We start from the raw sequence: 16,655 nt of genomic DNA on the forward strand, positions 1-16,655 counted from the left end.
TGAATACGGTAATAAAGGAGCACACGGGGTTTTACCCCAAAATATGGCTCCCTGATATAATGAATATTTTGAATTACAGGCCCTTGGATATCAACAGATGCTAGAACAGACTTTTCCTATCTACATAAAGACTGGGCACACCGACGAAGGAGAAGAGTTGTTTCTCCTCTGCCTTGGCTCCATGTCTCTTAATCTTCTACCTCTTCAAAAGCACAGGCTGAAGTTGCCTTAACTGCTTAAAGCCCAGATCTTCAAAAACAAACAAACAAAAAAACAAAAAACAATTTCTTGTGATCCATTCCTTGAGTTTCCATTAACTGAACCCATATCCCAGGAGGAAGACTAAAGTCGTCAACAAACTTGGAGATAATTTTGTCACAAACCAACAGGCCCAACAGACCACTGTATGTTCTTCAAGCCCATTAAATTATCCTAAAAATTATTTGCTTTCTTCCTAAAATCATCCACACTACCTCTCCTCTCCCTTTCCCTTTACATGTAGGGTATATAAGCATCTGTACCCCATTAAGAAACTAGGCAATCACTGTGTGATTCTCCCCTTACACATGATAGCAATAAATTTATATTCCTTTTCTCTTACAAATCTGCCTTTCTATGAGTTAATTCTTCAATAACTTTTCAGAGGGCAAAAGGAGAAGCTTTTCATTCACCCACACATACACATACATTGAGACAACACAGTGAACCCCATAAAAATGTACAATTATTATGTGTCAAATATAATTAAAATTTAAGTTAAAAATAAGTATTCATGAGTCCACATTGATATTTAAAAAATGGACAAATAAATACATAGGAAAGAGTGGGCGACTCTTCCTTACAAAATAATTCCAGTTCTCACAATCTAATTTATGAGAAAATATCTGAAATTTAGTTAAAGACTTAGAGAATCAAAGATGCTTATATGTTAATTATAGCATTATGATAGTACTTAAAAATCTAAAATAATGGCTTCTATTTTGATGAATTCATTTACAGTCATTATAATATTCGTTCTGGAGAATGGTTATGAGGAAATATTCAGACAAAAGTAACATATTTCACACATTTAAATAGTGACTTCTCCTAAAAAAAATTCTAACACAAGAAAGAATTGATGATGAGTGAAATAAACATAGATAATAAGAAAATAAATTAGTGGGTAATATGTTGTAGTTTGACTCTAACCATCCACAACATTGATCTAGTTGTGAATTCTACTTTTGCAGCAACTTCTACTTGGTTTTAGACTATATCTACACAATGTCTCATATTCAAATAAAAATGACTCATCTTATCTTACAAATGATTTATCTACCAAATATTTTACCTTTTAAAATGCATTTTGATTGCCCAGATGCAGTCTTCTGGTGAAATATAAGATAAACACACACACACACACACACACACACACACTCTATAATTTCAAATATTTTGGAATTTTATTGTCTTCAGTGAGAAGTTTTGGCAACATTGAACAAAAAATGTAACAAAATCCAGTGTCCCTTATTTCTGCTAAAAAATAATATGTCTTGAAAAAAATCTATCAATGGACATAGTCACTAAAATGAATTCTTCTTACCTCATTTTCTAGAGGACAGCAGTGTTTGGCCCATACTTGATAATCAATATATGTTCAATTAAAGAAAATTGAAGTATGCTATTTCTTTATGACATAGCTATGACAAGCTTTCATTTTGATTCATGTAAAGTTATGAAACTAGACAAGATTCATTAACTAATAAAAACTGGTATTATTAACAACAGAAAATCCCTACATACAGTTAGATCAAGTAGGTGTGAACATAAAGAACATTAGCATAAATGTTTCACCTATATGAATGTATGACAGAGGAAGAGGGACCATCTACAATAAGAATACTTTAGGAAGCCATAGCTTACAATATAATTTAGAAATGGTTCTTACTGTTAATCAAGTGATGAAAGATTGATGTTTGAGATAATTAAACTCCTGACAAAAATGTGAGTAATGAAAAATCAGGAAAACAAATTGAGGAAACATAAATCTAATTTTATAAATATTTCTATTTTCTTATGACTCTTTCCTTTTTAAAGTAAAAGAAGTAACAGATTTCAGAAGAAGAGAGTAGGATAATATTGCTTATTCTCCACAAAGACTTAAGGTACCCAGCAAAAAAGTCTGACTCAACCCTAATAGCAGTTCCTACTGCCATAAAGAGATGTAAACGTTTGTCTTGGTTTTTGTGGCAACATTAATCAAACATTAATCAAATCAACAAAAAGAAAATTTCAAAACCATTTATAGGGACACACCTGTAGTTAAAATTTTGTTTGTATTTTCTAGCCAACTGTGTAATAAGGTATACATTTGAAAGTATCTGCCTACCTATCTACCTACCTACTCACCTATCTCTCCACAGAAAAACACATGCACTCACATGTATATGCATGTATATGTGTGTGCATGGTTTCACGAAAATCTAGATTTATCATATATTTTTTAGAGCAATATGCTGACATGTTCCTTACAATCAAATCTTTCTATATGTTTTGGAGATAATTTACACAAATATTTCTCAGAATAATGCAAAAGTCACCCTATCTGATTACACTCTGTTAAGAAACCACTGTGAGATACTGTGTCTGATACGCCTCTAAGTTTCTAAGAGTTAAGTGCAGATGCTTATTTATCCTTCACAAAAATTTTGGAGGAATGTGTAAAGGTAGGTTAAACTATGTCAGATCCTTAAAACACTTTTCTTTTTTCAAGGTTTTTTATGTGGTAAGAGAATAAAAAAAAAAAGAACATTGCTAGCAGTTCCGAAAACACAACTGAGATGCAATTTGATAAATAGCCTTCCATCATCCAAGCCAGAGCTGTGGAAAAGCATGCTATCAGCACTTTCATCAAAGACACTATTGACTCCTCTTTTTCTATCTCATTTTATCATGACTTTCTCATTTTGTTTACTCAGTAAATGATTGGGGAATTAAGATTTCTTACCTCTTGGGTGAGAGGGGATGGAGTCTGCTAACGAAGGTTCCTTTTCTCCATCATTGTTGCTGCCACTGCCTTCACTGCCGCCATCTCTTTCAATCAGTTTATCCACCATAGCAATAATGCAGTTCAGGCTCTTCCCTACGTTGGCCCACACCCTGTCCTGAAAAAAGCATGAGTATCACTACATATTTTTATCACAAAAACAAGATAAGGTAAAGTCAGATAAATCTATTTTAGAGAAGCATTTGGAAGGGTAGTCATTAGATGCAGATGGAGTAGCTCTAAATTCCCATTAATTTGGTCAGACTATGGATATATAATAAATATATGTTCTCTTAATAAAGCAAAAATGAAGTATTATGAATCTTTTTATTTAGTACATTATTTTCACTCTGTCATAAAGAAATTACCATCATACAATATTAATCCATAATAGAGCACAAATTATTATATTTTAAATGGAAGATATCTATTCTCTTTATCAACACTTATTACGAAATCAAAGACACACCAATATTTTTAAAGAATGGCCTCCTTTTGTGTTAGAAATTCTTGGGAGTATTTTTGGTTTTTTTTATATATATATATATATATATAAGTATATTCACAGTAGCATTAAGTATATTCACATTGTCATGCACCCATTACTAGCATCCACTTCCAGAACTTTTTCATCTTCCTAGACTGAAACTCTATACCCCTTACACATGAATTTCAAATTCCTTCCTCTTCCAGCCCTTGGCAACCATCATTCTGCTTTCTGTACCTGTGAATGTGACTATTCTAGGTACTAGAAATTCTGGAAGTATAGTCTTTAGACCACTTCTAACAGACTAGCCCAGAAAATTAGTACGCAGATCCCTGGGTCCCACCAGTTGAATCAGAAATCTTGGGAGGAAAGCACAATAAATTGAAATTTTGACAAATTCCTCAGATACTTCTGACCATACTGTCTTATAACTTCTACTTAATATTATACACTAGAGCTACATAATAAGTCACTTTGAGTGATTTATTTCCCAGGAAGCAACCTGTACCACTAACAGGCCTCTTTGCCACTAATCTTCCCAGTTCTCATTAGTAGCAATTTTTGCTTAAGGCAATGCATGCAACTGAATTGTTTGATTCACAAAATTTCTATTATTAATTGCTTAAATACTATTTTTAACATATATATATCACGATAGAAGACTGCCATTCGCCACTTCCTTCGTGCTTCTCTTCCTATATCATCTAGCTCTGACTTCTAATTTCTCTCTCCAGGCATAATATCCAGACAGATTTATGGTGTTTTCCCTGCATCATACCACAGAACAACCTTTCAGTGGGTGCTTTCTCTATAAAAGAGGTATCTCAGGAACATGGAGTACCACTTAATGTAAAGATAGTACTAAATTATAGTATTTCCTTAGTGGTTTGTATATTTTTTCTCAAATGTACTTTTCTTTTTGCCTAAGCTAATTTTGCTACTTCATAAACATATAAATTAATTTGGGAAAGGATAAATCAAGGAATAGAAACTAAAGTTGAATTGAGATTATGTGATGGCTATCTTGTAAAGACGGAGTGCACAGACATGCCTACTTTAGCTGAGGAAGTAATAGGGATTTAAAGAAAAGCAGAACATTCAAAGTTAGCACAGGTAATTTTGGATCCTTATGTGACATGCTACCTAGGAGACATTGAGAAAAGCATTTTGTCCCTGGGGAAGCCCAGTCGTCTCAGTTGGAATGATAATTCTTGCTCTAACTACTTCACTAAACTACAGTGGGAGCCAAATGTTGTGTTTTCTATGACGGCACTTGTTAAAATTATTACCATTTGGCAAAATCACATCTAAAACTTCCTGGCTTTCCTAAGTGAATCAAGCTTTCCCCTCACCCTGTAACCCTGAGTGGGAAGTATTCTATTAACCACATGTGATTATAACTATCTTTCCCCTAAAGTCAGATCTTTCCACAAAGAATTGAAAGCACTTTACCTCTAAGAAAAATTTGAACACCAACCACATCCATAGATTACATCATCATCTGCCTGTTGTCTGAGAAAATGATGTAAAGGAACCTCTGAGCCATAAACCAGGAGAGCTAAGGAAGCTCATTTATTCCAGGAGGAAATGCTGGGGAAAGGTAAGTAACCAGATGGTCTTGACATGAGTTGGATTGGGATTTGGTGAGGAGCTTCCATTCTGGAGCACAATAACAAACTCATGGCCTCTCTTTTGAATATGTCTTAATCATTACCACCAACTGCATCTTTAAGGTGATCAAATTGAAAAATGAAACAACTGTCCAGCTAAAACTGCAAATCAACTCTGCTACTCAGGAAAAAAAAGGGGGAGCAGATTCCTCTCAATTTTTCAGATTAGCTTTGTACATAAGTTGTCAACTCTCTTCCTATTGTCCATGTTGAAAGCAACTTGTGTGTGTGTTTATGTGTGTGTGCGCGCGTATGTGACACAGTTGGCTCACTGCAGCCTTGATCTCCCGATCAAATGATCAAATGATCAAATGATCCTCCCACCTCAGTCTCCCAAGTAGCTGGGACCACAAGTGCGCCACCAAGCCTAAGTAATTTTTGCAATTTTTGCAGAGATGGGGTTTTACTATGTTGCCCAGACTGATCTTGAACTCCTGGGCTCAAGTGATCCACCCACCTCAGCCTCCCAAAGTGCTGGGATTACAAGTGGGAGCCACTGCACCTCAGGGAACTTTATATTTTGATCAAAGATCAAGTCGCATTGCATGTTGCTTTTCTTACATAAAGGAATGTAACAGATAGATCAACTTCTCTTAATCACATCTCTGAAGAGCCTGAAAATAAAAGTATTTAAAAGATAATTTGACATTCACACGTATATATTGTTCTTCCTTTCCAAACAGCTCAGGTTATAAGATTTCGCTGGTAGAAAAGTCACTTTTGTAGCCTGTAAAGAGATCTTTGTTGGTCTGAGGAGCAAAATGAAGCATGTTCATTGGCTAAAACCAATCAGCATGTCATAAAGGGCTATATACGGTAGGCAGAATAAAAAAAATTTAGTCATTAATGTTTAGAGGACACAGAAGATGAGACAAATATTTGTTGGGGGTGGGAAGTTGAGCAGTCTCTCCTGTGATACTAATACACAATTAATGCATAATCAAATATTTGCTTGAGGGGACACTCAACAGCAGACCCTAAGCAGACTCCTTCTATTCCTTGTCTGTTGGAGAGGAAATGCTGCCTATCTGGTGGTGAGAGAATTCAGCCTTGCTGGTCATGGCCTCCTTCTCTTTTATGGCCTTTACTAAGTCGTTATTACTACTTAGTAGCAGTTAATAAAGTTATTGATGTGTGTTTCTGTCTCTAATATTAGACTGAGTTATTTGAGAACTGTGTTCTAGGTTTGTGGCACAGGGCCTGGCTCTCTGTAATTTTTATTGGAGGAAAGGAAAGAAGGCAGGTGGAGAAAGAGGGAGGAAGTAAGAGAGGGAAGAGAAGGAGGTGACTCCAAAGACAGATGAAAGGCTATATTTATATTCATTTTGTATAGGCACATTAGCTAATTTAATGTTCAAAAGCCACCAAATAAGGTTACTGTTATTGACTCAGTTTTTAGAGATAAAGGACTTCTTGTAAGAGATATTTAATAACATTCAACATTAAAATGGTATAAATGGACTAGAACTTCCATTCAGTTTGGTTCCAAAGATTTGATTCTTCCACTATGATTTTCCACAGAAATGGGGTACACAGTAGAACAAACTATGCAGGAAACAACAACAACAACAACGACAACAGTAACAACAACAAAAACCAAAACAGAATAAAGGAGCCCAGGAAGGGTGAGGTAGAGGTGTGTGCCACCTTACAGGAGCAAGACTAGGTTTTAGTTATCTGAGACTTAAATGTGAGAAGAGATAAGTTTACAAAATGAACTGGTTGGTCCCATCCCATGTACCCTCAAGTCTGAGATCAAAGGTGTCTTACAAGCAGGGATAGTGCTCTATCATTTGGTTAAAGGGTCATTCAGTTTGGCACAAAGGACATAAGTGACCTGCATTAATAAAGGAGTATCAGGATCAAGTTCCCAGATCCATTCATGTGACCAGGATATAGAGCAGGGTGCAGATAACAAGGAGGAAAGGTGATTATTCAATTACTAGGAGATTGGAGTACATGGTAGTCAATTGTTTTGAAACTAAGATGCCAGAGAAGGGTAAGAAAGATTTTTAAAGGGAAGCCTTGGATATCTGAGATTTTTCTTAAACAAGCCCCTTTCCATTATATCTCTGTGAAAACAGACACAGAGGAAAGTTACCAGCACAAATACATTCCCATTCTGATGATTTTTACTCACTGTGCCAGTCCACAGGGGAAATGCCTTGTGCCTAGATTGCTGGTATGGGGCTAGGGCCTACTCTTCTCTCTTCTCTACTAAAATCACACAATTAGTTTCAGATTGCTCCCATGATGAAGAAAGGCTGATTAGTGGGAAGACAATAGTAGCATAAGAATGTGGCTGCAGTACGTGGTGCTTCCAGCCCCTCCAGATCCTGCTTAGCTCCCCGCCACATGAGAGGATTAAAAACCACTACCACCTATCAGAGAAATGTATTGCTGGGCCTTTTCCCCAGAAATAGCAGCCATTATCTTGCTAGGTCCCCTACTGTATGAAAGAAGTAATGGGGAATCGGTAGGTTAAAGTCTAATCTTTATTCAGTGGAGCCTAATTGGTATATTTAACCTCCATGGAGCCTTCACAACAACCCTACTCCTTGGAGGTGAACTGGCTATAAACTTTTCCTGGTCAATGAGGGCATAGAGTCAGTGGGGAACCAGCAGCAATATTTATTTCACTCTGGGTCAGGTGCTCTTTTATTTCTGGGTTACAACCTAAGCTAACATGCAGGTCAAACCCACTGGCAGTAGATGCAGAAATGTTGACAGATGTAGCCACGGGGACATTACACCTGGCAGAGTGAGCCATGAAGGCGCAGGCAGCATGATGGTGACTCAGCATGTCACACAATTATGAGTTTAGTAGCATCAAGAGAAATCCTGACTGCTTTGGAGCAGTATATATTTTAAGTTAAAAAATATATTCCGTAATGCTTAGCTGACCAACTTTTTCTAAGGCCAATTTTTGATCAGAAAGAATGTGAACACTAAGCCAGAGCTGATATAGATGTACAAAACAGCTCTGATGTATCTATATTTCCGGAATAATTTCTCACTTGTCAATATCAATTTCTGAGGACTTCGATTAGAAACAGTCAGTGAATTAACAAGGCCAATCCCATCTTTAAAAAGAAGCTTCCATTTATCCTTGATTTTGATAGAGAGCAATATGCTCTATACTGGCCAAGGTCTGTAATACTGAAAAACTTTGTTCTTTCAAGAGCTGGATAGCTTTTCTCCCTGAACCCTTTATCCAGACTGTTAGGTAAATTGAGTTGCACTTAAAATATTCTGTGTTTCAAACTGGCAAGTGTATAGCCCACGGTATCTGTCTCTTTCACACACACTCACACCCACACACACACCACATATCAACATACACACATCAACACACACACACACACATTCACTAAAAATAGCCAGACATGTAAACATCCACCAGATGGGATTCCCCGATCTTTGCTTCCTATTGGTCCTCCTGCTTTAACTTCACCTATTTCCTCATGTAAAAATACCTGACCTTCATCTCCCAGTAACTACATTCAGTTTAAAATTCACTCCTGGCCTCATCTTGAAAACGAATCCCCTGTAACAGAAATGGACGCAATTAGCCATTGTTTCTCCAATTTTGACCTCTCCATATTCCCCTGGCTTGGATTTTTCCCATGCCTATATTATTGGCTATCACAAAATCAGGTCTATCTATAAGTGCCACATTAATCTTCACTGATCACCCTCCTCATCTGATTATTTCTAATCAAAAGCAGGCTTAGTACTATAGCCAATATTACATTCATCTCTCAGCCTGTACATCTGTAGTTGGGTAGACCTAGATAATCCTTATTTCTCATTAGTCTTCAAAATGAAACTTTCATCCAGATGTCTTCTTGTGGTCTTAGAAACATGCTGTTACATTAAATCAACATATATTTACTAGACATCTGCTATACACCAGTTCAATGCTAAACATCAAAGATTTGAAGGAAACTTTGGAAGATCTAATATTTCTAATATCTTGAAACATGTTGGCTTTTATACCTAGAATACTTTCTCCATTATCTTCCATCAATCTAAATTCTTCCCCTTTCAAATCTCACCATCTCCAAGAATGTTTCATGCTTCTCTCCTTTCTCTTTGCCTAACATGCTTTTTTTTCTTTTTAATAAACTGTGTGCTCTATAAATGAAATGATTATTATTTTTTAATCATTTTATTCTCATGTCTTGGTCCTAGAGAGGAAATGGATGAATAAAAGAAGAATGGATACAGGAATAAAAGAAAGAAAAAGGGGGTGATTCCTCCATCTTTTCTGACTGTCACATAACCACTCTCTGAATATTTTTGGCAATTTTAAATTTCATAATTTCTTCTTCTTCCTTTATTTTTAGAGATAAGATCTCCCTCTGTTGCCCAGACCAGAATGCAGTGGGGCGATCATAGCTCACTGCAACCTCGAACACCTAGGCTTAAGCAATCTTCCTGCGTCAGTCTCCCAAGTAGCTGGGACGACAGGTGTCTGCCACCACACTTGGCTTGGCATTTTTAATGTGTATCACACAACCACTTGCATCCTTGGAATATCTTTCAATACCTCTGTTCATTTTATGAGTGCTAGCCATCTTACTTAAATGAGACGATATGACTGTTAAGGTCTGGTTTCATATAAGTGCCTATACCACTGTTGCACACTGTTTATACTTATTGAATATCTATTGACTGACTTACTAATCTGTTATTTGGTAGTAAAAAGAAATGATACTATAAGAAGTTCTCATTACATGCATCTTAAAATTGAATTTAGAACCAAGTTCCTACTCTGAATGGCTACATTCAACCTAATAAATGCCACATCATGCTAAAGCTTTCAGTTCAGTGCAAATATTAAATAAAGCATTTGTTTAATAATAAGTGAAAAAATTCCACTGATTGACTAAAGCTTTTAACTTTAAAATGGTAACTGGATGCTATCTGCACACCATTAGATACTTGCACAACTGGTTGAATTCTATGACATTATCAGTTAGTGTGCTGTGCACAACCATTTTCAAACACTAATTCTTTTTAATTGTATGTACCTTAATAAATCAAGCCAACAGCCTGCCTATATACACCATAGTGTTTCCTTTACTTATTCACTAAATTTTGGAGTTAAAAATTTTCTGTTTGGGAAACAATATCTCATTATTCAAAATAAAATATATTAAACTTTGAGGGCACTTGATTTGAATGTAATAATACATTTCTAAAGTGTATGTATGCAAGTTTGCACATTCATTATACACAGGCACATCAAAATACCTGATATTGAACCAGGCATTATAAATGTCTAGAAAATATCCAAGGGAGATGATGGTATCCAATACAGAACTGCAGGAAAATCATTACATTATTTTACATAATCATTACATTATTTCATTACATTAATAGAAATAAACTATCTATTAAAATACGGGTTTGAATTGGAGGATGAGCTGCTGGTTCAGCAAGTCTATCCACTCATTCCTACATTAACTCTGAAAAAGACATTGAGCTAGGATGTATAGGACATGTTAGGTGTTATAAAAGAGGGGACTGAAGGTGAAAATATTAACTGCATGTGGGAAAATCTAGAAATTGGCAGGATTTCATGAATATGCATGCACATAAAGATCTCATCAGGGGTTTCTTTCCTTTAATAGAACATTTGTGCATTTTAATGGACAGTCATGAACTTTGCTTAATCACCTTTTGTGGACCTTCATATCGGATAAGTATTCAAAGCACATTTCTCTTGGGTGATATAGACTGGAGAAGTTCAGGAATGTTTCCCATCCATCAAGAAAACAGAGGATAGAACACATTCAGTTGCCATATAGGGAACAACTGGACCCATTCTCCCTGCCTTTGACTGCCCTTTCTGATGGTGACAGTGAATGCTTTGAGTGTTCCCTCCTCCTTTTAAGATTAACAAAACCATACAACCCTATTATGTGTGACTTAGGGAGAAAAACAATAAAAAGCTGAGACAAGGGGCAAATAGTTGCTTTCAATTTATACTTCCTGGGAAACATCTGAAGAAATTATTTCTGTGTAACTAGAACCTTTGTAATCTGCACATGAATAATTAAATAAAGTTGCCACCACTGGTTTCTGGAGGCTTCTGAAGTCCTTCATTAGTCATGACCTTAGCTTTGGTCATCTCTGATTTTCTGTGTCTATCTTGAATTTTACCACTTTCTATATTTGAAGATATTTTGAAGATGACTTAAATAGTCACTACCAAGTTGATTAAGACACTAGGAAATATGCACTAGGGAGATGGGGATATTTTGCAGATGGCTAGAATAGTTATCTTAGAGCTAATTAAAACACTGGGAAATAAGAACTGAGAAGGACATAACTGGGTACTCTTCACTGGAGGGGAGAAACAAAATCCTCAAAAGGACTCATGAATTATAGTGGGAGAAAAGCTACTGGACATAGGGCAGAATTATATTAAGTTGAAATATTCTGTTTCAAAATAAGAAGACAAATAAAAATAACCATCTGCAGATAAATTTCAAAGATATTAATTTATTCTATAAATGTGTATTGAGTACCTTTTGTGTTCACAAGCTTCACTAACTGTGTAAATGCAACAGTGAATGAGACATTGTTTTTTTCCTATCAGAGCTTATAAAGTTCATGAATACATAGAGAAAACAGACATATAAACAACTGATTATAATTAGTGTTCACTAGGCTATGTGTTCAGGTAATATAAGAATAATGCTTCATTATACAAAATGATTTGAAGTTGGATATATATACATATATACTAGTATATATACACACATATATATGCATCTGTCTATCACTTACAAAATTTGGAAGTAAATGGCCACATTTTAGTAGAGATAATACTCATTTAGGTTACCAACTTATAAGGTGTTGCTTTGAAAAAGTTTAATCATAGATTAATATCAAGTAGTCTATAAAAATTTGTTACTTCTAAAGAATGAGAATGATTTATCTCCTTATTAAGATCAGAACAATGGTTTTAGATTACATGTAGCCAATTTGATAACTGAAGAAAATCTTTTGAATATTAATTTTCACAGGTACCTCTGCATTATGCATGTTCTCAATGTTTTTCTGTAGAGGTAATGTTTTCTAAGATGGACAGAGTAGTTGGACAAGAGAAGTTGAGAATATAGATCACTATAGATTTCCTGTGGAGATACCTGGCTAAATATGCTTTGGCCTCAACAATTAACAATGCTTGCAACTGTCTATGCTCACTGCTACCAATTATGGCAGTATAAATAGCTCTTCAATACTCCTGTCAAGCTTGATGCTCTTATGCCTAGTGTTCCATTATTGGAATACTAAGCATGCTGAGTTATTTATATCCTACTGCTCAAGGTCATTGCCAAGGTCTGATTTTTCACTCACGTAGAAATTTTAAAAATTGCAACCTCAGGAATAAATGGGTTAAGCATTCACATTTGCTGTAGGCATCATTAGAGGATAGTACAGTACAAAATGAACTGTACAAAATTTGTAAGGAATATATCAGAAGATGGTTCATATAAATCTTATTCCCAAACACAATCTTTGGTAGTACTCAGTTACAGAATGGCCATAAATTTTTAGGTTATCTATGGAGTTTATTAATAGGATGTTTAACATAAATATTACTATAAATTTGTGCTTTTGTTTCTAAAGTCTATAAAATTATTGAAAAATTAATATGGATGGATCATTCATTGTGTTTATGTAACATAAACACATTTAACATAATAAGAAATAGCAAATGTTTGCCTAGCTTAAGAATGAAGACTAAAATTTTAAATTTGGTTTATATTTGTAACACGAAAGGAATTAATTGGATAATCTGGATGCTGAAATGCCACTTGATATAGAAATGTAGTTCAATTAAAAATGGGCTTTGTATATGTCTAAATACTAAGAATTGTTTTTCACTTTGCTAGAATGGATCAGAATATAAAGGATCAGAAGTTTCTTTTTTAACAATTGATTTGAATAGAAGTAGGCAGATTTAGCCCTTAACCTATAGTAACTTTGAAATTAAATCACAGTGTTGCACAGAATTTCAGAATTATTAGAAACCACAAAAACTAGGTCAACTTAATAGTTTGGTTAAATGACATGCTTTCATATTTTGGACAAACTAATCTTGGAATCCCAGCTGCTGGAAACATCTGTTGCAGAGATGTAGAGAAAGAAAAGTAATATGTCATCTTAACTGGCTAAAAGAGAATGCTATGTTAGTCTATTCCTTGGCACAGATTGTTAGACAAAATCAAATATTCCTTTGGGGTTTAATTGTTTACTAACTTTTCAGGAAAATAAACCCTTGAAGCATTCCTCTATTTAATAAGTAAAATTCAGCAAATAATGGACTTTTTTGTAAACATTCATTTTAGTTTCAATCTTTACCTTATTTACTATATAATTATTATCCAGATTCATATGCCATCAATTTTGTCAACAAAACAAGTTGAAAAGAGAAAGGACAGCCTCACAGTGATTTAGAGTGGGCAGGATTCTCTTTTCTGACTTCAAAAGAATGGTTCTTACCTGCACCAACCGGGTAGGATTTAAGAGTAATGTAATAACATTTATTTGCTTGTCAAATACTTATTATAAGAAGCTAAATACAATTGTCCAAGTTGGGTAATTATTACAGTCACTATCAGAAATTAAGTAAAACAAATAAAAAATGCTTAATGGAGTTACTGTAACCTTATTTGCAAACGTAAGCCAATTTAAGTGATCAGGGAATATCTTCACATAATATCACAGAAACCCAATTAAATTAATTTAAAATACTGAATTACTTCCAGCGTTGACTAGACTTGTAATCAGCACTGAAACTTTTCTAACAACTAATTAAAAAGGGAGTACACAAAGTTATGTTTCTAATTCATTTAATGCCACAGTCTCTAAAGGCATTTTCAATTAGCTACATTTTCTTTAGTTTTACTCAATTTATCAAAGTTAGATAAAGCTTTGAGAATAATGTTAAATGGTTATGACTCTGGTGAAATACTGTTTCTATCTTTTTATAAGGGATTTTTATCCCTTGATGAAGGAATGTTTTCAGTAGAAAGTGGATGCTAAGGAAAATCGATGAAAATGTTATACACCAATCAAACTTGGTTATTGTTTGCAAAGAGAGTAAAATTATAACAGAAGGAGAGAATTAGAAGTAACTTTTCTGAGTGGGAAAGATTCTTCTTGTAATTATGGTAAATTTAGACAAAGCTTTTATATGCTTTCCAGAAACGACGAGTTCTGAAGGAGGCTTAGAAATGACAGGAATGGAGACGCAGAGAGTAATGCAACCCTTCATTATTACCCGACTCCTTTCGCCTTTTGAAGGACAGCAAGAGAAACTGAGAGTCACCCCTTCATCTACTGGAGAAGAGAATCAGGAAGATGTTTTTCCTGGTGTGAAGACTAGCAAAATATTCCCAAAAGAATAATGAATGCTAAACAAACAACCATGCCAGCTGGTACTCCAGCCTTGGCTGGCCCATCACAAAGCCTCAAATTTTTCACGTTACTCATAAGCTCAAGTACTCATTTCCTCGGTGCCTATTTGAAACCTTCACCACTCACTTCCTCCAGTCCTCCCCGTCTTTTTCTCTTCGTACAGGATTCTACTTTACTGACAAAAGCAGCCATCCAGCCCCACCAACCCTCACATCTTCACATCCTCCCTGCAGTCTCAGGAGAAGGGCCTGTTCTTCCACCTGGGCCCTACCATTGACCTTCTTCCTTCTCTTGTAAGGACCTTGCTCCATCAGTTATCACCTCTGTGCCTCTCACATAGCCTTTGGAATATAACATGCTCAAATTTCACTCACTTTAAAACAAAACATGTAAATAACTAATAATAACACAGGCACGAACACACACACTAACTACCTCTCTCTGTAGGTCAGCTATTATGTCCCATCTAAAAGGCCACCCCTTCCTCTTTCTTGAATGGTTAACTTATACTCAGATTTAAATCTCCAGAGTTACTTCTGGAAACACCACTATGGCTACCACATTCTTGCTGTATCCCATGTACATCTCTAAGGCTGCACTGCGATTGCCATTTGTCTTTCTACAGCACTTTCTACAGGGTGTGGAGTAACTGAGGACCCAGGTTGTTCACCTGTGTCCTCAGCATGTGGCACAGTGAATAAGGCAGAACAGGTACTCAGTAACACTGGAGGGAATAGTTCTCTGTAAACCTTCTCAACTAATGATACAGTCCCCACTTTCTTCCTTCTTTGCCCATCATAAGACAGTTCTGGACTTAAAATTTTGAGTTGAAGTCATATTAGCAGAAACTGTCTTCTATCAAGCCTCTTTCTAAGCTTTGTTGCAAAATGTTGTAACTATTTGTTAACATATTTTTATCTATCACTAGACTCTGAGCTGCAAGAAGTAAGGATCTAACATTACTTGCCTTCCTACTTGAAATACTTACTAAATAAAAGGTTTCAAAAATTATCTAAAGAAAAGGAAACAAGGAAGGAAGGAGAGGGACTATTTTCAACAGGAGGAGGGGGTCAAGGTGAGGAGGAGGGTTTGTAAAACATAGTGAGTTAAAATGAGGGGGAAAAATTCCAAAATTCTCACTTGATTTAATATAAAATGGCAATTATTTGTCAAAAGGTTAACACTGGACGTTTATTGAAATGTATCTTCCTTTCTGTATACACTTGTATTCTTTAAAATTCACGGTCCATATTGTATGACATATCTAATTTCCCCACTTATCTCAAGAGATAGTATTAATCTTCATAACAAGATTATACACTTTATATTACTTAAGAAACATATAACAATAACACTAAAGTAATATAATACATTTGCCTTGGCCTTTCCAGGAAATGGAGCATCATAACATGGGTAAATCATTGATTTCATGACCACTCTAAGAGCTAACAGAACATGTGCTGTTATTTTCATTTTACAGTTGAGAAAATTGAACTTCGGAGAGGTTAAGAGGTGTGTACACTTGGAACTGTGAAAAAAAATTGAAGAAGGTGAAGGTAAAAGGGAGAAAGAAATATTTGCTCTTTGAAAACGCTTCATTGGGAGAAATGCAATTTTAATCACCAACGACAAACACTTACTCAGCATTTACCTCTTGGAGTCTAGCTCTGTCCTTTTTGTGATAGAAATTTTACCAAAAGAAAAAGCAGGCATCACCTCACAGCCTTTCAGATAACATTGTTTTTGAGAGGCCTATGCCTTTTAAGTAATTTACTCCCCAAACATTCTTAAAGTCTAGGGTGGCAATAAGTAATTGTTAACTAAAAACTTAATATCTAATACAGCTAATACACTATTTTTTTGTTAAACATATGATACAGTAATAGATTTCCCTTTTTGTGTGTGTGTGTGTGTGTGTGTGTGTGTGTGTGTGTGTGTGTGTAATATGCATATACTTTGGAGAATTCTTGAATAATTTATATGTATCAATTCAGTAATAATACCCCGTTCCTCTGCCATGGTGAACCTTCAC

At 35.3% G+C, this 16,655-nt stretch overlaps 1 protein-coding gene across 9 annotated transcripts in view; it reads right to left on the bottom strand.

Annotated features, from left to right (window-relative positions):
- INPP4B (inositol polyphosphate-4-phosphatase type II B) overlaps positions 1-16,655 on the bottom strand; it is an 819,089-nt gene that overhangs the window by 112,287 nt on the left and 690,147 nt on the right. For all 9 annotated transcript variants that reach the window (XM_007999870.3, XM_073017650.1, XM_037992380.2 and 6 more), the window contains one exon: positions 2,987-3,143. In XM_007999870.3, coding sequence (XP_007998061.3) covers positions 2,987-3,143 — 157 coding nt within the window. The remainder of the gene's footprint in view (positions 1-2,986; positions 3,144-16,655) is intronic.

The sequence above is a fragment of the Chlorocebus sabaeus genome, chromosome 7, assembly GCF_047675955.1.
Source record: "Chlorocebus sabaeus isolate Y175 chromosome 7, mChlSab1.0.hap1, whole genome shotgun sequence".
In the NCBI taxonomy this organism is placed as follows: domain Eukaryota; kingdom Metazoa; phylum Chordata; class Mammalia; order Primates; family Cercopithecidae; genus Chlorocebus; species Chlorocebus sabaeus.